Here is a 24,001-nt window from a genome sequence, read left to right on the forward strand (position 1 = left end):
TTTCTACCCGGCCCGGGGTCCCCGACGCCGTTATGTACACTAAGGAGGACGCACCCCGGAGAGAAAAGAGGGGGGAAAAAAGCGTCCCATCTTGGTGTGTGTGATTTTGAGTTTTTCGTGCATGCTTACGCTGGCCTGGCTGGGGTCGGGGGAATAGTGCAAGCGTATAATACAGTATTATTGCAGTACAAAAGGAGGGCCAGGGGTCAGGGTTTATGACAGGAGAAAAGGCTCAGGAATAAACCGGCTGGGGCTTAGGACCTGGGGGTAGGGGTCCTCTTACCACCCCCTTCCATTCCTCGCCATCCCTCCCCCCAATTAGGAAGATTCTCCAATGACGGGGCAAACCCCGTGCCTGGTAGAAGACTCAGCTGGGCCCCAGAACTGAGTCCTCCCTTCCCACCAGTCCCACCTTTCATGGGGCAGGGGCCAGCCCCTTTCCTCGCTCAATACTGTCAACTCTAAGGTCCCGGGAACCCGCCCCCTCCCCTATGGAAGTGCCTCCAAGTGGGGAGAGGGGTCGACGGAGCAAGTGCAAAGGAAGCAGATGTTGGTCCCTGAGTTTTATTTTCGGGGGCGGGGGTGCAGGAAGAACTGGAAGTGGGGAGCATGTTTGGGGACCTCCAGGGCCCACAGTGGAGGAGTGCGATGGGGCAGGGGACGCAGACTACGGCGTGGGCAAAATGGGGGCGTTAGGCGGCTCTGAGAGACCTGGGCTCAAAGCTTTGCTTCCCCCTCAACTCTGGGCTCTTTGGCATCCAATTGCAAGGCCAATTATTTGGGGAGGAGGGCAGCCCTGTGGGCAGTGAGGTAACAGGAATCAGGGTGGGGCGATGGGAGCCTTCGAGCCTGGAGAATCAGCCAGCCCCCCCTCCCAACCCCCAGCCCCTAGTCTATGTCCCAGCCCTGGAAGCACTAGGGGCGAACCCCGACTCCAGCCCTCGCCCCCGGGCCAGGGACCCAGAGGCTGAGAACCAGCTAAAGGGAAAAGTAAACAGATTGGGGTGAAGTGGGTAGGACGCCGCGGGGCGGGGATGGGGCCAGGCCGCACCTGGGTGGGCGCGGAGCCCCTAAAGGACCGAACGGTGCGCGGGCCAATGGGGGCGGAGGTGGCAGGGGTCCCCTTACAGTTAGAAACCTGCCCCGAAGGGCGGGGGCTGCTGTTTGCTTCCGGAGAGTGGATGAACTGTGCGCTCAGCTACCGAATGAGAGTGTGTGCGAGTGAGTGAGGGCTGGTTAGTGGGGGGCCAGGGGAGCCCCACTCCCCCCACCCCCACAGCCTGTGCAGGAAGGGAGGGTAAGTGGTAGGACGGACGGCGGAACCGCGTGGAAGGAGAGGTCTAGGAAGGTACCCACAGTCCTTTGGCCTCGATATCCCCCCTCCTCCTCACCCTTTCTCAGTTCTTTACTTCAAGGGAGGAGGCACTCAGGGGCAATGGGTGGTGTGTGGGGAACCCTGGGGATATTTGAGGGATGTGGCCCTCAGGCTAGGAGCCTCTCCCTTAGGGAGAAGGATGCTTTAAAATTTTCAGAGATTGACTCTATAGGGATGAACTTGTTCCTGCCCCTTGGCTTGGGAGTGTCCCAGATCTAGGTAGAGTTTGGGGCAGGGTGGAGTGGAATAAAATCAACCCAAGGACAGCAGAGAATACAGCATTTTCTGTGCTGGAACAGCCAGATGCACCCCCCACCCCCAGCCAGAGCCACACCCTCTCTAGGCCTGGTACCTATCCCTGACCACCCATACAGATACCATGACAGTGGCCACCCCAGTGACCCTGCACCTCCCCAGCCCCCCACTGCCTGAGCAGACAGCACTGCCCCTCCCAGCAAAAGAACTAGGCAGGGCAGAGGAGAGAGAAAGGGAGGACCAGCCATAACTCAGAGGTGCCACCATCACCACCACCCACTGGGCAGGACTGTGTGCGTCTATTTTCCCCCAAACTGGAAATAAAAAGGAAGATTTGGGGGTTCAGGATGTTAATGGTTGGGATGAGAGTGTTGAATGGTTATTGCTGTGACCCAAGTTGCCTTGAGTGTGTGGGGTGCATATATTCATTATTGAGAATTTAATAGAGCATTTTTCACTGACCCAGTGTCCTTAGAACACACACTCTCCCCTTGAGAAAATACTGATCCTACCAGAAGTACCCTACTCACCATGCTAAAGTCCACCTGCCCACACACACAGTCAGGCACTTATGCACACAGCACACACCACACATCCCCACTGGCCATTAGCTGCCTCCTTCCAAGAAACCCACCCAGTTTGAGTTCTTATGGAAGAACACTGTCACTCTTCAAGTGCTACAACCTGGACAGAAGGTAGTGTGGAGGGTCCTCAGGCTCACAGAGGTTGCAAAATGAGCTTGGGTCATCTCCGCCCGTAAACAGTTTTGTTTGGCTTACATGGTGATTTTTCTTTTAAAAATTTGTTTTTTAAAAAATTAGATGCCTACAATTACAAATTGGGAAATTTCACATAAAAATTAGAAGATAGTAGCAAGAATTGGTTTAGTTGAAGATGGTGGGGGTTGGAGGGGGTCCCCTGTTTACCATGGTCCTCAAACCTATCAAGTCCCAGACACTGGTTGACACCTATTAAAAATGTGTGAGTTGGTGACAACCACTCAGATTTTCCTGGTCAGTGTTCAGTGATGCCAATGTCTGCCCCATCTGTGAGCCTAACCCCTAGGACCTCACCAAGACCACTGAGGTCAGGTTTTTGAGCACCTGCTTTCTCATCGCAACTCTTACCCTGCCCACCCAATCCACCAGAGCTACTCTGGGATGGTTTGGGGCCATGTGTTATTGAGAAGTTGAGGGTCTCTGGAGAGACAGGATCCAGCCATTTCAACCAACTCCAATACTCTGGAGTGACTCCCATCTGGACACTATCCCATGGCCAGGTGGGAACGGGAAAGGAAGGAACGGGTGGCGCCTGTGGCTCAGTAAGGCACCGGCCCCATATACCGGACGTGGTGGGCCCTGGCCAAAAAAAAGGAAGGAAAGTATGGCTCATAGACAACTCCCCTCTTCCTATATAGAGTGAGGAGGAGTTTTTAAAACTCCTGTCAAACAAGACCTCAGATTATTCGACATGGATTGGTTTTGTATATGTTCTTGTAAATAAAATATTCTGATTAATTCATTAAATGCAGGTAATACTGGGATCACCTCATAAGCTATTATGAGGTATAAATGAGTTAATATTGTAAAGTCCTCAGATCACTGCCTGGCACATTATAAGCACTGTGTACCAGTAACTGATAAATAACAGTTGGAAGCCACCACTATATGCAAGGTGTGACTATCAGGTATGAAAATTCCATTTTCAAAGTACAACAGAGTGTACTGTCTCTTTTCAAGCCTGTCCTTGGAGGCTCTGTGCTTTCCCTCAAGTAGGGTATCACTTCTTGAAACATTCTGGCTTCCTCTTGGGAAATCCTTCAGAAAAAAAAGAGTATAACATCGCAGACTCACAGCAACGCTAACCTAACCTGGGACCCAGAGCCTGGCAACTCAACCCCAAACCATGTGGGGCTCTGCCATGCATCATGTGAGTTTGATCCAACACAGGTGGTTTAGATTATCTTAGCCACCCTGAAAAGCTAGTACTATTAACAAGACCCCCTCCTGTTAGCTCAGAGCTTTATGGCTTACAAAACATTCTGTCCTCCACCAGAGACGATATGTAAAAGGATGTCCTCCAAAGGACAAAACGATTTGAATCATTGTCTTGCTTTAGAGGACACATCCTCTCCCACATATCACTTCTGGGGGTGAGGGGTGTTTGAAAATTCAGCCACTTTGCAAATGCAACCCCCACCTTCAAAGGCTTTGGAAACCGTAATATGTATGTACTGGTAAAATGAGTCCGAAGCTAGTGCCGTTATCTTTGATAAGTCACAAGGCACTTTGGGATCTTAGAGTACTTCAGGATTCAACTAACCCCAGATAGAAGGGGCCCTGCCCCCACTGAGGCTGACTTACGAAGCAGTTGGTGGGCAGACCCCCTTCATTTTACCCCTGCCGCTACCTGAGGTGGATGAGAGGAAAACCAGAGGATGGGCTAGAAAGGGGAGACAGTGCTGACAGGGGGAAGGGGCTGCTATTCATCTCTACCTTTGTGCTTTTTGTTCTCTGTCTCTACTCAAAGGGTCGACCCTGACCCCTCCTCTACAGTCTTCCTGGGCAGTTCAGAGCCATCTAAAACATCCCATAGGGCAACAGAGGCTTGAGTTTGGGAAGTTCAAAAGTGAGTAGATGGGATGGGGGTTGGTGTTGGGCACAAGTATTAGAACCCAGGTAGGCTTCTGATGCCAGGTGGAGAAGGTGCTCTTAGCCCAGGCATCCTTAATAAATAAATAAATAAATATTAAAAAAGAAAGATTTTGAAGAAAGAAGGTAGGTATGGAGTAGTTCATGTGGATGAGCCATACCACAATGCTGGCTACCCGTGAAGACAATTTGGTTCCAGGGCACTGCTCATCACACTTACAGGATCCCCAGGCTAGGGTAGCAGCCTTGAGGCCTCTATTCTAGAGGCAACTGGGGAGTTGACAAGCCATGGAATTGGGTGGGCAGCAGAGGTTAGGGGGTCAGAGGGGTAGAGAGAAGCTGAGGTGAAAATAGGTACATAGGAAACTACTGAGGACTGCATAAACATCTTTCTGGCTCCCTAACACACGTACACACACACTCATACACACCCATATGCATAGGGCTGTAGCTCTGTGCAACTTCAGTGGGTGCCACTCACATTGGGGTTCATGTCAATGGCACTTCCTGCAATTGTACAATGCACAGCCTGAGCATTCATTCATGGCAGCCCTGCCACATGCACAAATGCCCATGCATAAGCACACTCTACTCACAAGTGTACGTGCACGCACACAAGCGCACACACAGATACAATCTCACTGAAATAAACATTTTTCAAATCTTCCTGCCTCCTTCTCAGGCACGGACCTTTCTGCCACCATCTTCACTGGTAACTGATTCCCCAGGAGAACAGCGGTGCTGGCTGACATGCGTAAGAATGAAAGAAAGGCAACCATGGGGTCCCTGCAGTGGCAGGTTTGGGGCTAAGAAATGAGGGGAAGGGGCATGAGCAATCTGGCATCCTGACCACACACCCACATCTCCAGACCTCCATCTGGCCTGCCTATTCTCTGTCTGTACCACTGCCCCTCCCTGGGGGCTGACCAGCTTAGCTGAGCACCTACAGGAAGGAGTCATCCTGAGAGGGACAGAGGTAGGGCTGCTCCTGGTTGGGATTTGTCCTGAGACATTAACAATCACATTCTCTGCCACTACTTCTAGACTGGGTCTCCTTGCTTCTTGGTCCCAGGCTGCTTTGAGGAGCAGGGGCAGGCCCCCTCTCATCCATCTTCAGCTCCTGAGAAGCTGGGGCCAGACAACCAATCCTACCAGTGTCCTGGGGGAGGGGCAGCCTACCATGGACCTGAGCCCTATGCCTCCTGGGGCAAGATGTGCAAGGGAAGGACTCTGACCTCTGTGATGATGGCATGGGAAAGGCTCACTAGGTCCCAGAGTGGCCCACACCCATCACTGAGCAAAGATACTCCTCTGTCACATTCCAAACATGGCTGGTTAGCGCTCCATCCCAAACAAAAGGCCACCTGCCCTGCCCCATGCCAATTATGTACACACACACACTGCACTCGGACAAGGTCCTGTCTCCCACCAGCTCCTAAAGGGGGAATCAGACCCAGCCATGCCAAGAGATCACAGATTAAACAGAAAAAAAAAAAAAGCCCTGTCAGACTGACTCTGGCCTAGCAAGCTTCATCTCCCTGACACCTTGGTTTCCACTGGATCCCGGACCCACTGGTATCTCCAGCCCACTGCCCCGTGCCTGGAACTGCACCACCAGCCCCACCCCTCCCGACACCATTTGGCTGGCACCTAGCAAGGGGAGCCGAGTGGGCGGGGGACCGAGACCCTAGTGTGGGTGGGAGTATTACAGTACCTTGGGCCAACATTTTAAGGGGGCCATATTGCATGATGGTGTGAGATGGGGTGTGTAAGTGTGTGATTATTGCGTCCTGGGAAGAAACCATGGTCTCTGTCTGCTCCCCACCCCCCCCACCTGCCCCCTCCAGGAGGGGGGGGGCCCAGCCTAGGTCTTGTGGGTGAACCGGGCCCACACCTGCTGCAGCTGGGACCGCGAGATGCGGAGCACCGAGGGCACAAGTCTGTGGTTGCCGGCGGCGAGGGGCGCGTGGCGCCGGTGGGGCGCCCGCACTGGGCTGCTCTCGGCCGAGCGGCTGCGCTGAATGAGGGAACCGGAGGAGCCCGAGGAGCTGCCGCCGCCAGGGTGAGGGTAATGCTCAGTCTCCAGCGTGGAGGAGGAGAACACGGAAGACGCCAGTCGTCGCAGGGGGCTGTACCGCGGGAGGGAGTGCCCCGAGAGTCTGTCCTCCTCCAACTGAAAGAGACCAAGAGAGTGGAGGGAAAAGAGGCGTCAGGCACAGACTCGACAGCTCCGTCTCGGGGGCCACCCACCGCTCACAGCCCCTGCGGCGCCGGCGTCCCTGGCAGGTGGGAGGGCTCGGGCGGGCTCCAGGAGGGTGGGGAGGGAGCAGACCACCCGCCCAGGTCCTCCTCAGAACTTAGGTTCCGGCCTCCAGCACCCTGCCCCCTCCATCACCTGTCTGGCACTTTTCACACCATGGTCTCCTCGCAGAGACCTTGGCCACTCACCTCCTCGGGGAAGCCTTGCCGGCTTAGCTCTACCCAGCTCCTGGTTGCTCTAGGCTGGGGAAACCCTCCCTCTCGGGAAGGCGGCTCTGTGACTGTTCCTCACCGTGTCTCCCTATCTAGACTATGCCCCTCATTAGATTGAAAGAACATTTCCTGCATACTCTCCGCCTTGGCATCTCCACCCCCAACACAGAGAGGTGTCAGGGTCTAAGGTAGCTGTAGCCCAGCGAAGCATGTTTGAATCCCAACTCCACCACTTACTACCTCGGTGACCACGAGCCTGTCGCTTCACTTCTCCAAGCCTCAGCTTCCTTGTCTGCAAAAGGGGGGGGTCATAGTGGTACTCACATGAGGATTTCATGTTATAACATGCAGAGCACTCAAAACAGTGCCTGCCATAGAGTAAATGTTGGGGTCATGTGAGCAGTATCTTTTTTAATGAACTCTTCAGAATGAGGAGAGGGATGGAGGACTAGGGGGAGGGGACAAATTGAGATCATCTCTCCAAAGTGGCAGACTGTAGAAGAGTCTCTGCCAGCAGAAAGAGTCCTGCCCTTGTGACCCCATGCCCTCAGAGGGAAGGTGAAGTGTCCCAGGCATGTGGGGGTGGAAATGGTTTCCTGGGAGTTACCAGACTGAGGCCAATTTAAATAGCTTTTAGTGTGGCAGTGGGGAACTGGCTGTGCCAATTCTGAGAAGCCAAAGGAGTAGGGGCAGGAGACACTCAGCTCCAGAGTCCATTGCTGATGTCAGTGATGTCAAACGGGGACACAGGGGCACAGAACCTCCAGCAGGGTGAGGATGAGAGAGAACATTCTTTTTTCTTCTTCTTTTTTTTTTTTTTTTGAGACAGAGTCTCACTATGTCATCCTCAGAAGAGTGTCATGGCGTCACAGCTAACAGCAACCTCAAACTCTTGGGCTTAAGTCATTCTCTTGCCTCAGCCTCCCAAGTAGCTGGGACTAAAGGCGCCTGCCATGAAACCCAGCTAGTTTTTCTATTTTTAGTAGAGATGACATCTTGTTTTTGCTCAGACTGGTCTGGAACTCCTGAGCTCAAGGGATCTTCCCGCTTCAGCCTCCCAGAGTGCTAGGATTACAGACATGAGTCGCGGCACTTGGCCAAGAAAAAGATTCTAACAGGGTTGTCTTTGCTTGCTTTCCCTTGCTTTCCCTTCCAGCTTCTTTCTGGCCAAGCTAGTCCCATCTGCACTGAGGGTAAGGAGTCTAAGACCCACCCAGAAACACCGAGGCACCCTCAGTTCCCCAAAGCCCATTTCCCTGTACATGTGGGTGCTTGAGTTTAATATTCCAGCTAGAGTTTTGTTTTCCTAGGCGGACATTTAATGACAGCATACTCCTACCCCTTCAGGCCAGGCACCACTTATGGTCACCTACTTGTCCTCTACACCCAGCTGAAATGTCTCCTCTGTGAGACCCCCCAGCTTCCCCTGCAAGCTCTCTGCTCCTAGCAGATAAGAATGTTCTGTTATCTCCCTGATGGCCCTTGACTGTAAACATCCATTTCTGGACCTTGGCATCCCCACCCCGCCCCTCGTGACTGTGAGCTCCAAAAGGGCAGGACTGTGCAACCTTATTCATCTTTGTCCCACAGCCCTTAGCACACTGTCCAGCACGTGGTAGGGAAATGTTTTGGAAGCTGCCAAGCAAATGTCTGTGTACTCAGGGAATGCTGACCTTCCATGTTATCAGCCAGTGACAAACAGCAAAGGATGGCAAACAGCCCTCCCCCAAATTACACATTTGCTAACCTGATTTACTGTCCCCCTAGCTTTCCTGGCCACTTCTAATTTGTACCTTACATTTCCCTGAGAAGAAAGCCAGGTGTGTGTACAGAAAACATTTTTAAGTATCACATCATGCACACCAAAGAACAATAGATGCTTAAAAATTGTGCCTGGTTCCACATCATCTTTGTCCTTGTTCCCCACATGTGCAGGGGACAGAGTTTCAGGTGTTCATATTTTTAATGATTGCTGTTATCAGGAAGTTCACACATCAGATGCCAAGCAGATTGAGCTAGGTCTAGAGAGAGTTCCTTGAAGAGAGGGGGCAAAGGTGGAGTATGCCCCTGTAGAGATTTCCTGCCTGTCCTGAGCCATATAATCTAGTCACCCAGGAGTGGGGTGTCCCACAGACTGTGATTCCAGGGTGCAGCCAGGTTTGGAAGCCCCCACTTTGCCCTGGGATGGGCTCAGCATTCCCTTCAGGCAAGCCTAAAGACAAGGAAAAAATACACCAGTCCATTTCTCTCTCCTCTGTCCTTGATGAAGGAAGGTCTCTGTTTCACGTTTACCCTGCTGTCCCGAAGTATTTGGAAAAACGTCACGCCTCATATGCTCATTCACAGGCACACGCTGAGGCCACCATGCACGCTGACATTCCCATAGGCACACAGCTGACAGGATCCATCTAGCAGGTGTGCACTTGCACTCATGTATACACACACACACACAAACACACACAAGCATGCTCCAGGCTCTCTCCAGCCCCTCATAAACCATCTGCTCCTGACCTTTGTTTGCTCCTCTGCTAAACAAAAGGCCTCAGGTTGAGTGGCTCAGATCACAGACCCTGGAACCAGCTGCCTGTGTTCAAGTCCCAGCTCTACCACTTACAGCTTGTGGAGCTGGGCTAGAAACTTCACTTCTCTGAGCCTTAATTTTCTTACCTTTTTTTTTCTTAATTTTTTTTATTGTTGAAGTTTGGCAGGGGTTGGGTTCGAACTCACCACCCTCAGTATATGGGGCCAGCACCCCACTCACTGAGCCACAGGCACCATCCAATTTTCTTACCTTTTAAATAGGGATTGCCTAGCCATAGTGTTGTTGTGAGGAATACACACACAAAATGGAAGAGCTCAGAACAGTGTCTGGCACATAGCGACGTAAGTGCTACCTATTGTTATTGTCATCAGAATTATGACTCTTGTTATTAGGATCCTTCCAGCTTTGACATTCTAGGCGACCATGGTCTCCTTCACGCTAGCAGACCGACTATGTGGTCTACACCGACGCAATGACATGCACTACATACAGGAGCACGGGTACGGATACCTCTGTACACCAGCGCACTCTCGTGCTCAGCTGACACGTAAGTGCGCGTGTGGTCACAGACTGCCAATCAGCAGTTCTATATACTGTGGAGAAATCAAGGCCACAAGGTGAGTCCACGAACCAAGGTGAGACACCTCACTCACTCCCACAGACATGCTCAGCTCAGCTCTTGTCCGAGAAAGGCTGCACCCATTCCTGTCATGAGCAGACCAGAGCCCGAGACTGACTACAATAGGCCTGTGCTCCCAAATCTCTCCCTCCTCACCCCCTAGGCCAGAATTCTCCATGGTGAGGGGGATTCCCAGGACACAGGGAGGAATCTGAAGGTGAGAAAAACAAACTCAGAGATAAACCTCAGAAGAACCTCAGTTCCCTAACTCTGGGACCAGAAAGGGGCAGTGCCTGACCCATAGTCACTGGGAAGAGGCTGGCAAGGCCAAGTCCAGAACTGAGGCTTTGACTTTAACTCTGGGCTTTCTTTTGACACAACCTCACCCCACCTTCTACTGCCCTCCCTAGACTCTGTACTTGCTGTGGGCACAAACTACCGGTGAGTATGCATGAAGGAACGAGAGGGACAGATCCTGCTCCTTTTCCTGCTTACTGGTGCTGGTTGTGGTGGGAACAACGACCAGGTCACAGCACAGTCATGCCAGCGCACATGGCTGCCAGGTCTGCCAGGGTACGGCCTCCCACTTCAGGCCAACTAGGACTTCTGGGTGGAGACTCACAGGTCTCAGTTGTGAGCCCGTAATTTCCAGGTGCGGGGAAAAGCCAGGAGGTACACTCCCCAGGATAATGGCTCAGAGATCCTCTGTTCTTTCCAAAAGAGACAAGGATAGAGCCTAAATACACTCCTGCCAAGAGCTGCCCTTCCTAGGGCACCCAGGTGATCCCAGGCCAGTCCTCCCAGTCTCAGCAAGTAGCCAAAATGGCCGTTGGTCCTACACCTGGGCACTTTCCAGAGCCACCTGGGGTGTGTGCCCCTGACATGGGACCACTGAGTGGAATGCGGCACAGACCTTGAACCCCTTCCAGCATCACCTCCCCACCCTCTCTTAGGAATCATGGACACTTTTCAGCACACAGTGCAAGAGTTAGAGTCCACCTCCCAGGTCAGAGGTCAGCTGCTACCTCACACAGAGAAGCTTGGTCAGGTCAGCGTCTCTCTGCCTGTTCTGACACCCTCCTTATTAGAAGAAAACAACCAAAATGCCATGAGACATGCTCAGACCTTCAGCCCAGCATTTGGGATTCGGCCACCGTCTGGCCCCTTGCTGCCCTTCCAGCCTTATCCTCTAGTCCTCCTGTAGGAAGAGGTGCCATTGCAGCCAGCCAGCCCAGTCCCTCCCAGGGCTCCCAAAACAACCATCCCTGTGCACAACTTGGAGTCCTCCTGCCCTGGCTCCAAGCCTTCCCATGGCATCCACCTCAGCTCTCAGGCTTCACCTCTTCCGTGGAGCCTACCTGATGCGGGGAGCTGCCTGCTACCCTGTATCCCTCTCCTGCCCTGATTTCCCCGCACTCCTCCCACACTCTGACCTCTCCCCCTTAGTCATTCTTAGGGGGACTTTTTCCTCTCATTCCCCCCAGATGTGAGCACTTCCCAGCTTCTGCTGTCACCCTTGGGTCTCCCCACCCCGTGGAGTGCTCTTGGGTGACAGTATCCATTCCCATGGTTAGCAAACCCCCCAAATCTGTATTTCTGGGGCATCTCTCTCCTGAGCCTCAAATGCTTCCACATGGAAATCCCTCAGATACTACGAGGTCCCTGTATTTACATATGAATCCACACTCTGTTAGAAACCACTCAGGGACAGCACTGCCATCCACTCAGAGCCCTGGGCGTCACTCCCACTCCACCACAGCCCTCTTACCCTCTCCCCATCACCTCTTAGCTCCATCCACCTTGTCACCTGTCCATAATCCCTATTCCAGTCCAAGCCACCAGGGCCCTCTCTCACTACCATCTGCTGTGTGGCCTTCCTGCTTCTAGATTTGTGCCCTTTCAATCCATTTTGCACACCACAGCCCAAAGATCCTCCAGCAGTACCACATGTATAATCAAGTTGCACCTCTGTTCAAAGCCTCTGTGGCTCACCAAGACTTCAGAATCAAGCCCCAACCCCTTGGCTTAGCCCCAAGGTCCCTCCCTCCATAACGAGGTCCCAAGATCTATTTGAAGCCTCATCTGCCAGGCGTGCAAGTGCTCAGTGCTCTCTGATCGCCCCCTCCAGGCCTTCGCACACACTGTCTTCAGGCCCCACTTTCTCCTACTCTATAGTCTACACCCACACCATGACGTGCACTACACATGGCAGCACAGGTGTGGACACCTTCAGGCATGGTTTCCTTCCCTCAAACCTGCCTATACTTATCATAGCCCTGCAATTTTGGGTTACTAGTGGGTAGTGCCCACACAGCTGGAGCACTCCCGGCCTATACTCCAGGACTCTGGTCATCTGGGGACAGGGAGTGGGATGCAAGCCCAATCTTACCTGTCTCTGTGGGCCTGTGGGATCCGACTCTCTCCGTCGAGGGCGGGGTCCCGAATGTAGGGGCGAGTGGGAAGGGCTGCCAGGCGTGGGGGGCTGCGATGTCTCTGAACGGCCATCAGCCTGGCTCAGCTGGGGTTGCAAGGGCTGTGGCGGCATTGGCCGCAGGTCCTCCTCAGCCAGCGTCTGCATGCTGCGTCCCCGGGGCCGGACAGTGGGCTCTGTCCCTGCCCGCCGCCGCTCCTCGCTTTCCTCAGGCAGTGGCCGCAGCTCCTCTGGCTCCTCGTCCGTAGTGCCTGATGTGCTTGGCTCAGCACCCGGAGGGAAGTCCTTGAGTTCCGTCTCCTTGTCAATGATGACCCACTCCTTGCTGTCAAAGTCCTCCTCCTCAGCCAGCGGCACAGAGCGGAAGGCATTGCTCAGGGCCTCCTGCTCCACAGAGGCAGACACATCCATGCGGCCGCTGGCCTGCCGGTCTGCGTGACCTGTGTCCACTGACAGCATCTGGGCTGGCTGTGAGGAGCAGGCCTGGCGCGAAGGTGAGCCGGGCAAATCCATCCGTGACCTGCAAAGCCACCCCACATTGGCTCAGTGCCCGGCTCCCCTGGACCCACAAGCAGGGGGCAGGGTAGAGCCCGACTCCAGAAACTTTGTGACCATAGCACCACTCCTGCCCTGGGCCAGGCTGGGTTCCTCCTAGGTTGTCACCCCCAATTTCACTTCCTATAAAGACTTAGCAAGTTCATCTGTTTATTCATTTCAGCAAATGTTTTTGAACCTTTACTGTATTCCAGGAATATGTAGTATGTGCGAGCAGAAAACAAATTCTCATCTATGGCCATACCACCTTGAATGAGCTCCAATGTCATCTATCTTGGAAGCTAAGCAGGGTTGGGTTGGTTAGCAGGGTACATCCATAAGTATTTGGATGGGAGAAAATAAATTTTGGTCTGTGTGCCAAGGAACACACTCCTCTGGCCACCCCAGGAAATCTAATCTTCCTAAAGCCAACTTCGTTCTCAGTGGTCCAGTGCTCATACCCGTCAGTGGCTCCATCCTGCTGATCCAGGGCAAACATACCCAGCTGGCTGCTGAGTTTACAGATGTCTTCTCCAGCCTCTTCTACCGCCACCATTCAAACCTGCCTGGCTGGTATCATTACCCATAAGATGTGCCTTGTTAGCCCCAGCTTAACAAACTCCAGCTACTCCCCAGCCTCCAAAACAAAGTCCACATTCCTTAGTTTGGCACTCAAGGCCCTCACAGCCTGACTAATACTCAGTTTCCCCATTCTCCTAGCCAGATCCATATCAGATTCCCTCCACAGGGCCTGTCCCCCTAATGACCTGTCCCTTTCAACAAGCTGTCCCCCAGCCTGAACTCTCCCCACAAAGCCTGTCCTTATACCCTTCACTGACCCGAGTTGGATGACACCTCTAAGAGGTAACCCTTCCTATCCTGCAAGGAGGATTGGCTCGCATCCTGTGTCTCCCTCTCACCACAGAGTGGACCTCATGTCTAGCTACCTACCCGTCTCCCCAAGAGACTGGGAGCTCTGCCAGTCAGGGACTGGGTCTCATCTGACTTAGGGAATGATTCTGTCTTAGAACATCTCTGTTTGTCATTATCTTAAACTGTGAATCTCACATGACTTTCAGACCTTCTCCACATGGGATGATACCAGCCCCAAGGTGAAAGTATTTCTGGTTGTACAATAGTGTATGTGGAGGGGGTAAAGGTAGGGTGCTACACAGGAAGAATAGTCCTCTCCCAAATGCCAAGGTACCCTGCTGAGAATGCCACAGGGGCCTAACTCATCTGGGGTTTGTACACTTCCTCACATTCAGGCTTATGGCAGGAGACTGACTTTAATTTTCCCCCAGCATTGAGCCTGTGGTTAGATGGAGAATTGCTTCTACTCCAGAGAAGGGGGGTGCAGAGCAGAACCACCTGCAGGCCTTTCTCAAAATACACCTGGCACAGCCTAAATGGGCCCTGCTACATCCAACTCTGTACAACATTTTTATTGATTCGTTAATAAGACTTAAAATAGAACATCCCTGAGAGAGGCCTAGGGTTTATACATACTTCTACTCCCATATAAATGGATGATATCATTTCCTTTCCTGAGAGCAGTTTGTTTTGACAAACACAGAGAGAAGGTGAGGGCAGGGCTGAATCATGTGGGGGGAGTACATGTATGTGCACAGGACTGTGCATGTGTGGTTGTGTGAGGCAGGGATGGGGGAGGGTTGAAGACAAAGGGGAGGGAGATGGAAATCCAAATCCAAACTCTTCATACTGTCCCCTGCTCCCAAGTGCTCCAGAGCCCAACCAAACCCTCTGCTATCTATGAGATCCTGAACCTATTATTCCAGAAAATCTCTCTTTGGCTCTCTCCTTTCCCCACCAATCCTGAAATCCTAATTTCACTATGAGCCAAACCAAATTGCTTATCATTCCCTAAATGCTGGCAGCTCTTAGACCATCCTGTTCAGAGCTCTATTCTCTACTCACATCCCTTCCTATCTGCCCCTCCTTGGTTCTCCATTTCCAGAACCTTCCATGCTGAGGAACTCCATGGATAGAAATAGTGGTCTTCAGTCCCAGGTAGGCCACCCTGTGTGAGTGAGGAGTGACACACTCTCACACAGGGCCCACATGCCCACCTGGGGCGTCTCCACAACATGGCACTGTACCCCATCCTGAAAGTGAAGAACAGTTTGGGACAGAATCCCTAGGTGACACCAGGTCCGAGGTAGGTCATGAGGAGGCACACTGAGTAGCTGCAAGAAAGGTTTCCCCCTCCCCACCTGGGACTGGGTCTTAGGAAGAGACCCTTTTCCTGGTGCAGAGAAGATCTTAGCCCTGCTGCAGAGTGAAGCCCCACTCAGAGGCCAAAGGAAGGTGGAAACATCTCTCAGGAGCTTTTCTCATGACTGATGTTGTCTCATCCACCACCAAGATCAACCGACCAGCCACTCATCTCTCCCACTTCCCATCCACAAGGCTCACCTAAACTCCAATGCTTACTTTTACCAAGTAGGCCCCTACTGGTTTCCTCCCCGTCTGACCTCAGGTCTCTTAGTTCTGACCCCTAAAACTCAGCTGCCCTGTCTCTAGCAGCTCCCAGGCCCCCTCCAACAAGGCTGAAGCATCTGTAATTAGTCTCTAAGAGAAGACATTCCAGAAGCATATCTACCCACCAGCTGACCCCTCAAGCCCTCCTGGGGTCAGACCAAGTCAGACTGCAAGCCCCACTATAACCCGCTCAGCACTTCCTCACCCTGCCACCCCCTGCATCTGACTTTTCCTTTAGACCAGCCATGAGACAGTAGAGGGACCTCTGGGCCCTGCCCATCCCCCAGCCCCAGACCCACCTCCTCTCATGCAGCTCCACTCGCCCATCTGCTGCTGTGGAAAGCCTTTCTGACTCGGGGCTGTTGACCCTCCGGTAGCGCAGAGAACGGACTGGGGTAGTGGGGGATTCTGGGGGGGCACGCACCGGGGAACTGGGGACTCCCACACCTCGGCTCTGTTCCTCCTCCACACAGGGGGTCTGCAGGAAAAGAGAGTGGCATGGGATGGCAAGGAGGTAGGGGCAGAGATTTTCTTGGGGTGGAGGAGGAGGGATCCAAGAATCCTGAGAGGCAGCAAGGCCAGGGTGGTGGAGGAGACAGGAAATGAAGGCAGGGCCAGTGGCAGATAGCTGGGGAGAGGGCGCTCAAGGGAATAGGGCGGGGGCCCAAGGGGTGGGAATGGAGGTGGGGGAAAGACCACTGCACCCTTCTCCCTGGCTGCAGTTACTTTGCCGATGTTGATCCGGAGTTTGTTCCGGTTGACATCCGTCTCCTCCCAGACTTCAGCCTCAGGAGCCCCAGGGTGGGGGGCAAGGTGGGGGCTGGGGCCTAGCCCCTCAGAGGGCCTCCCAGGAAGAATTGGGGGTGCATTCTCCTGGTCACTCAGGTGCTCGCCCTGTAGTACATCTTCGGTGTTCTCCCGGAGCAAGTCCCCAGGCATGGGCGTCACATTGACCACCCTGGAGAGGACAAAAGGGAGGCATGGGCAAAGCTGATGGGGGTGCCCTCTCTCCCAGGGCCCCTTTTACAAGCACTAGAGACCACCCATGAGAGTGGGCACAGAGGAGGCTCCAGCAGGGCAGGCGTATCCCGGGCCCTTCACCATCCACAAGGCCTCTGAAACCAGACCACCCTCAAGTTGGCACCCATCTCTATTTACTTAGGAGACCCTGCTGTTATTCAAGGCCCCACCTTCCATTGCCATTCACTGCCTGGCTTCCTTCAGACCCAGGGATAAGTCTAGGAAAAAGAATCATTTTGGAGTTCCCTGAGAAATGTCTGTATAGAGCTGGGCACCATAAGGGGCTGCCAAGTCCTGTTAAGCCTCCCTCCTGAGTGTGTCCCCTGGAATCCCTGCCCACTGCTCTCCTTGGCTTATTTCTGGGACTGGGTGGAGAGCCCTTTCTCACTCCAGCCCTTCCCTGGGCCAACTCTTTGTGCCTGTCACATGGTCCTAAAATTGATTTCCTAGACTTGGTTGACAGTACATTGAGGGCAGGGACTATGACTTTTGTCTCTGAGCCCCCATGGTGTCTAGGTGTATAGCATGTTCATTAGATTAATGTGAATGACAAAAAGGAGAGAAACTGTGGGTCTCAGATAATTTCAGGTAGGGAACCCACCAAGTTCAAAAACTCCAAATGAGAAGGACTCCCACTCTATGCTCAGATTGAGGGCAGAGATAGAGCAGAATTTCCCAAAGTTCCAGAACTCCCCTACTGAGCACCAAGAATTGGAGAGACAGCCAAGTGTGTCCAGTAGGGAGAGAAGGAGGAGAGGGTTGGCTTCTGGCTTTCTGCCTCACCCTACCCTCACCCCTTCAGACTCACCCGAACATGGCTGCTGTCTGCCGGGTGTTCTGCTGGGGTGGGGTGGAGGTGCTTGTGGACAGGAGGGCATCCGTGCCTGCCTTCTCCCAGTCAAAGGCCTCATTCTCAGCAATGCCCCGCTCCTTCATGCTGTTCTCAAACACCGACATGATCAACTGCAGGGGATGGGGGGTGGCCGGAGGACAGAGAGGTGACCCCGGGGCTAGCCAGGAGGAAGGGCGATTGCAGGGGGAAGAGAGGGCCTCCTGGGACAGAAATGGGCCTGGGGGAGGGGGCATTGGAAGGAGAAGGGCACATTGATTTTAAGTGAAAACATGCACATGATATGCAAATCAGCATGCAAATTATCATCTTGGATTAAGCCCCACTGGCAGGACACAAACCCTCTGAGATCGGTCCCCTGATTGCCATCTCCAGCCTCCTCTGACACTTCCACACATCAGCACCCCTGAACCACTAGGAGTTTCCCACCCCTCCACGTGGGCCCTGCCTCTGCACAGACTGCTTCCTCTGCAGTCTCCCCACCCATACAGCTTCCCTTCTGTTTACTCATCACTGGCCACAGTGTTGGTTTGAGCTGCTCACTTGCCTACTTCACATCCCTAGCATCCAGGGCCCAACATGGGGGTGCTCGCCGCTGTGTAGTCTGGGGTTTGGGGACACTTCCACCAGCAACTGAAGCTCTAGGTTCAGGAGATGGCAGGCAGCTGTAGACACTCTAGGGTCCCCAGACCATTCCACTCTGGCTTGGCTCTCTCCATAACACAGGGCAGGTTCTCTCTGCTGACAGCTTGATTCAATGGCGACTATGTGCCTGACACTATCTGAGCCCCCCACACTGTGCAGCATTGTGCCTGGCACATTTGGATCCCCGGCAGAATATCACTGAGATTTCTCTTATTCTCGAATCAGGGTCAGTGTGTCCCATAGGTGTGGGAATCAGGGCTTAGAAAGAGCCTTGACTTAGAGCCAGACATACCTGACCCCTGCTTCTAACCATGAAATCAGGCCTTATCTGTAAAATGGGAACAATTGCCCCATTTGGCCTCCTGCAGTTTTGGTGCAAAGAATTTGAAAGCATTTGTCTTCACCTATTAAGTGCTGGAATAAATACTACGTATCAGGAGCACCTATTAACATCAAAGCCTTTTTTGCAGTTTTTGGCCAGGGCCGGGTTTGAACCCGCCACCTCCAGTATTTGGGGCCGGTGTCCTACTCCTTTGAACCACAGGCACTGCCCTCAAAAGCTTATTTGAAACGTAAATGAGTTAATGCATGAGAAGCACTGAGAACAGGGTAGGCTCTTGATAATTCTTAGCTGTGACTACGGTCTGTAAGAGCACACGTCAGTCTGGTGCAGTTGGGAGACCCAGGGAGATGCTTGGGGCTCAGCTCCTCAGCAGGTGTGGGTGCTGCAGGAGGACGGTCACCCACAGTGGGGGGGAGGGGCATCCAGGGAGGTGGGAACAGAGTGGCAGACTCCCACCTGGTAATCAGGCTTGGTGAAGTAGTCGAGGCTGGCGATGTGGTCCAGGAAGAGGTGGAACTCCGAGGGCATGTGCTTCAGCAGCATCCGGTGCTCATACTTCTCCTTGATCATCCCTACCTGCTCCTGGAAGCAAGAGGGCAGGGGAGATGGAGTTCCAGCTGCCCCCACACCGCCTCTGCCCCCTCAGATCCAGCTGCATGGGGCTTACCTTGTCCTTGATCTTTCTCCAGGGCAGTTGACCCACTGCAAACTCCACCAGCATGTAGAAGAGGGACCACAGGTCATCGTGGCGGCCCATTTCCTGGGGAGGGGGGAGTGAGTCACCTGCAGCTCTTAGGTCCTTCCCTCTTTTTCTGAGGGCCACCTGTCGGGGAGGTCTGACACCCAGGCCCCTATGGACAGAGCTAAAGTCTCCCCAAGGCCAAAGTTCATACCCAACCCTCCAACACACTTAGAATCCCACAGTCAAAACTTTTGTCTATGCTGGCGGCGCCTGTGACTCAGTGAGTAGGGCGCCGGCCCCATATGCCGAGGGTGGCAGGTTCGGACCCAGCCCCCACCAAACTGCAACAGAAAAATAGCCGGGCGTTGTGGCGCGCGCCTGTAGTCCCAGCTGCTTGGGAGGCTGAGGCAAGAGAATCGCGTAAGCCCAAGAGTTAGAGGTTGCTGTGAGCCGTGTGATGCCACGGCACTCTACTGAGGGCAGTACAGTGAGACTCTGTCTCTACAAAGAAAAAAAAAAAAAACTTTTGTCTATGCTTTCTCAGTTCACGGCAATTTGTAGTGGGAACATAGAGACGAGGGCCTCCCAAAAGGAACATGGTGAATCCAAGGAGGCTTATAGTGGGGCCTTCTTCTAACCTAGAGTCTCATTCTTCTCTCCCCCCTTGACATCAGCTTACCTCTGACTTTGTCTGTTCTGCCCCCACACCCCACAGTTTAGGCTTTGCCACTCACCCGGTTCTTGTGGGCATTGACTGAGGCATAGCGAACTGTCCCTCGAAACCCGGCCACATTCCGAGGCTGCAGAGGAGAGACCACCAAGAACCTCATCCACTACTCCCGACCTTGGCCACATCTCAACCCTACTACCAGGCTCAACTCTGTCTGCCCTAACCTGACCAGCTGTCCTGTGAGCCTGGTATACCACCCTAGGATCTGCTCTCTGACCCCCACCCCGCAGTCCTAACCTGCCTCCTGATAGTGCTCAATGCCCAGAGGGAACAGAGATCACAAAGTGTGTAAGTGACATCCCTCAAGAGCCCAGGCTGAGGGAGAGAGGGAACAGGCTGACTGTGGACCCCAGAGTCAGGTGGCACTGATACTGAGCACAAGGCCAGGCCAGCTGAGCCAGCTGTGGGAAAAGCTGGTAAAGGGTCCCCAAATAAGAAAGAGGGAGAGGGGACAAGGCAAGGAAGCCTAGGTCTCTGTGTGTGGTACTCACAGGCCGAACATCCCCAGTAGTGTTGGTGTACTGCCGGGCCAGCCCGAAGTCTAGCATGTAGCACTTTCTGTAGGTGGAGGGCAGCCGGCCCATGGCAAAGTTTGACTAGGAGGAGACAGAAGCTGTGAGCCCTGGGGGTCCATCCCTACCTGGCCCACATCTGCAGCTGGTAAAGGACCCTCAGACCCACACACACTCACACACATAAAGAGACCATCAACAATCACATGTGTGCAGGTCACAGTATCTCATCTGAGGAGCAGGTGTGATTACACTTGTTTTCAAGATGAGGAAACTGAAGGTCAAAGAGCTTAGGGAGCTTCTCTGAGACCACACAGCAAGTGATGACTCAGCCAGGGTTTGAATCGAGGTTTGTCCAGGTCTAAATCCTTGGGACTCCCAGCAGGGTAGTGAGGTTTGGGTGTAATCGTCCTGATCTAGGGCAGCAGGCCTGCATTGCTCTTGCTCTGTGACCTTGGACCATTCAACTAACCTTTCTGGGCCTTAGTATTCATCCCTTTAAATGGGAGGTGTGTTTTTAGCACCAAGATCCAAGATGCCACAAAGTCAACTACTTAGAATTCCTTAGTAAGCCCCAGCCCTAGTCCCCTTCCCTCCATCCCTCCATGCTTCTCCAGCCCCTTCACTTTACTAGGTTCAAGGACTCTTTAGGAGTGAGGGATGAGGAAGAGAAGAGAAGAACAGAGGAGAGGGCATGGCTTGGCCAAGGGGCAGGCAGGGGTGCTTCCTCCTGAGAAGCAGGGGAGTGGGGAGATGAGGCTCAAATGGAGAACACAAGAGACTGTCTCCTCCCAACCCAGTGCTGTTGTGGAGAAGGACTGGGACCCAGGGAGACAGAGGGGAGGGGATATGCTCTGGAGGAAGGGACAGAGGAGTGGGGCAGGGAGGGGCAGCGCTCACCGGCTTGATGTCGCGGTGTAGGAAGCCCACAGAGTGTATGGCCTCAATGGACTCCAGGATCTGCTTGCCCAGCCTCAACGTGGTGCTCAGCGTGAAGGTGCCTCTTGGCTGGCTGCGGCGCAGGTCTGCCAGGTTGCGGCCCTGGGGTGGAAGTTATGGTGCGGCCAGACCTGTCTCAGCTGCCCTCCCATCCACCACCACTGTGACACTCTGATCAGCCTCATCCCCAAATGGTTGTACCCATCCCCACTTCCTGGGCCATAGTCTTCCTCCCCCAGTTCCCATCTTGGAGTTGCAGCCCAAGCTCTTGGTGAGGGGAGGGAGGGCTGTGGTGGGGCTCACCTGGAGCTGCATCACTACATAGTTAAACTTCTCGTTCCTGCCACAGCCAATGAACCTGCACACATGGTCCTTCCCTGCAGGGCACAGACACGAGCGTCCAGCTCTTACTCTTTCTTCCTCATTTCCTACCCTAAAGGAGGCTCCTGGTGCACACTTGATTCCTGGTTCCTAGAGCTGGCCCCATGAGTGCCTCTGCCATCAATTTCCTGCTCTTAGACTCATCTCTCCTAGATTCTGGCTCCATTACCTCCCTTATGCCAGGAACTCATCTCACCTCTGCTGTAATGAACCAGTCTCTTGCCCCCAACACTCTCTTAGACTCTGGCTCCATCAGCTTTTATCTCCACCATCCTATATCATGCCCCTCTCCTACTCCCATCACCTCTCGTAGCCCCTGGCTCCATCATCTTTTCCCTCCCATCCCTGTGCCCTAGGCCCATACCTTGCAGCTTTTTCAGCACAGCCACCTCCATCTTAAGGACCTGCTTGGGCTGCTGGGCTGACTCCACCTTGAGGGCCACGTTCTCCCTGGTCAGCAGGTCCATGGCCTCATAGATCTCACCAAAGCCTCCACCTCCGATCTTTTTCAGCTATGGAGATGGGGGGGACAGGTGATGCTCAGAGATCAGCCTGAACAGTTCTTCACCCCACCCCCTGCTGGGTTTGCACCTTTCACTGGGGGCAAGGGTATCCTTGAAGGGAAGGAGCCCATGTCTCCTTGCCCCACTCCACAGTGTCCTGACCTCATCTCCTAGTGCCTGGAGGCAGACAGCTCAGCCCATGGGTATACAACCATCCATACACACACACACACACATACACACACACACACACGTAGGGCCAAATGTCAGAATGGGGAGTAGGAAAAAGTAAGAGACTATGACTCTACAGACATGGAGACAAGTCTATGTAGGATTCCGGAGAGATAATAGGCTATCTTGGTTCTTTTCTTCTCTGGAAGTTCAACAAATATAATCTTCCCCCATTCCCTGCCTGGACTGAGCAATGCCCCCTAACTCTTCCGCCCCCACTCGACTAGGAGGGAAACCAATTCCAGGACCTCCCAGCCTCAGGGTGGATCAAGCCCCAGAGAAGCCAGCACTTCTTAGGGTTGGCAGTCTCCTAAAAGATGCCTTCCAAAAAGAGGGAGAGAGTATTTCAGGGAGGAGACTCAGCAAAGGGCCATGAGTTCATGGCCCACATTCACTGCTGAAGCTCACATCCCTCTCTGCATGCCTGGTCAGATGCCCAAACCATGGTGAGCCTCCTCTCCAGGCGGTAGGCACTTGGAGCATGGTGGGAACAGTGCTTTAGAGAAGATTGCAGAACCAATCTGACCCCCCTCAGGCCTCTTCTTCCAGCTCCCAGAGCAAGCAGCGAGAAGGGCAGAAAGGGGGACTGTGATGGAGTCCCTGGCAGGGGAGGTGAGCAAAGCTGAGTTCTAGGAAGGGATTAAAAATCATTCAGAACTCAAGAGATCGAGGGGTCTTGGAGGGTGAGGGTGCTACTGGCAGTGACGGAGGAGCAGGAAGAAGATGCTGAGTTCCAAGTGAGGACTCATTTGGTCTCAGATGTACAGCTCGATTTCAACCCCTCAGGGAGCCCACCCTCATGGTGGTCTGACCTCTGAGCAGCCTCGGAGCCCTCACTGTTGGCTTGTATCTCACCAGCTGTAGCTGAGCTCTGATCAGCCTGTAAACGCCCAACTCTAAGCCTCCTGCATCTCTGAGCCTGTCCCTTAGCATCTGTTCAGCACTTGAATGCCCAGTGATGGTTTAATGGTGGTTGACACCTGGGAATGGAAGGAGGAAGAGGATAGGGCAGAGCCGGAGGATTGGGATTTCCCAGCATGTTACTATTGAAATCACTCAGGAAGAGAGAGGAAGACGAAGGCAAGATTTAAAAGAGAAGTGGAAGGCTGGGGGAAACTTCAAGGTTTTGGTGCCCAGGAAGGACATAGGGAAAGAAGAAGGAGGAAGAACAGTGAGAAACAGTACTTTTCTATTCCAGATGAAAGTTAAAGTCAGACTCTGGAAGAATTTCAGAAGCAAGAAGGGACAGACTGAGGCTAAAAGGAAACAACAGCACATCTTCCTCTGGGGAAGTTTGAAGTCAGGGGAGATGCAGATTTACGGTTTGCTTGTGTGAGTATAGAGGGAAGGGCAAGGGGGAGTGAACAATGACTGCGTCTTGGGTTCACAGATGTCATCTCAGTTAATCCCCAAAGGTTCCTGGCAACAAAGATGAGGAAGGTCATATGACTCCTCACTCTGCACAGAGGGAAAACTGAGGCACAGGAAGTGCAGCACCTTGCCTCATGTCTCCCTGCTAGTAAATAGCAAAGCCAGGTTTCATTCAAACCCAGGCAATCTGATGCAGAAACCACCCTGATGTAAAATCTACAATTTTACAGGAACTGTGGACTCTGCTGGTATTAAAAGTGTGAGTGCTGAGATTCAAGCCAAGCTCCAACATCCTTGCTAGAGAAAAGCAAGGAAGGCTAGGAGCAGTCAAGACATTGATGATACCAGGACACCAGGGTGCCCAAGGGTATTGTCTTTATTTCCAAAGAGAGCTTTCTGTAGTCCCCTCCTTA

General features: G+C 53.2%; 1 protein-coding gene across 7 annotated transcripts in view; it reads right to left on the reverse strand.

The window, feature by feature from the left end:
• TTBK1 (tau tubulin kinase 1) overlaps positions 1 to 24,001 on the reverse strand; it is a 42,775-nt gene that overhangs the window by 13,129 nt on the left and 5,645 nt on the right. For 4 of the 7 annotated variants that reach the window (XM_053602797.1, XM_053602798.1, XM_053602796.1 and 1 more), the window contains exons 3-14: positions 21,848 to 21,995; positions 21,406 to 21,479; positions 21,064 to 21,204; positions 20,143 to 20,247; positions 19,656 to 19,721; positions 18,907 to 18,999; positions 18,696 to 18,821; positions 17,210 to 17,364; positions 16,108 to 16,339; positions 15,681 to 15,859; positions 12,304 to 12,865; positions 6,176 to 6,454 (exon numbers count right to left, since the gene is read on the reverse strand). In XM_053602797.1, coding sequence (XP_053458772.1) covers positions 6,176 to 6,454; positions 12,304 to 12,865; positions 15,681 to 15,859; positions 16,108 to 16,339; positions 17,210 to 17,364; positions 18,696 to 18,821; positions 18,907 to 18,999; positions 19,656 to 19,721; positions 20,143 to 20,247; positions 21,064 to 21,204; positions 21,406 to 21,479; positions 21,848 to 21,995 — 2,160 coding nt within the window. The remainder of the gene's footprint in view (positions 1 to 6,175; positions 6,455 to 12,303; positions 12,866 to 15,680; positions 15,860 to 16,107; positions 16,340 to 17,209; positions 17,365 to 18,695; positions 18,822 to 18,906; positions 19,000 to 19,655; positions 19,722 to 20,142; positions 20,248 to 21,063; positions 21,205 to 21,405; positions 21,480 to 21,847; positions 21,996 to 24,001) is intronic. The other 3 variants (XM_053602801.1, XM_053602800.1, XM_053602799.1) reach the window with 2 other exon arrangements.

This window comes from Nycticebus coucang, chromosome 9 (assembly GCF_027406575.1).
Source record: "Nycticebus coucang isolate mNycCou1 chromosome 9, mNycCou1.pri, whole genome shotgun sequence".
NCBI lineage: Eukaryota > Metazoa > Chordata > Mammalia > Primates > Lorisidae > Nycticebus > Nycticebus coucang.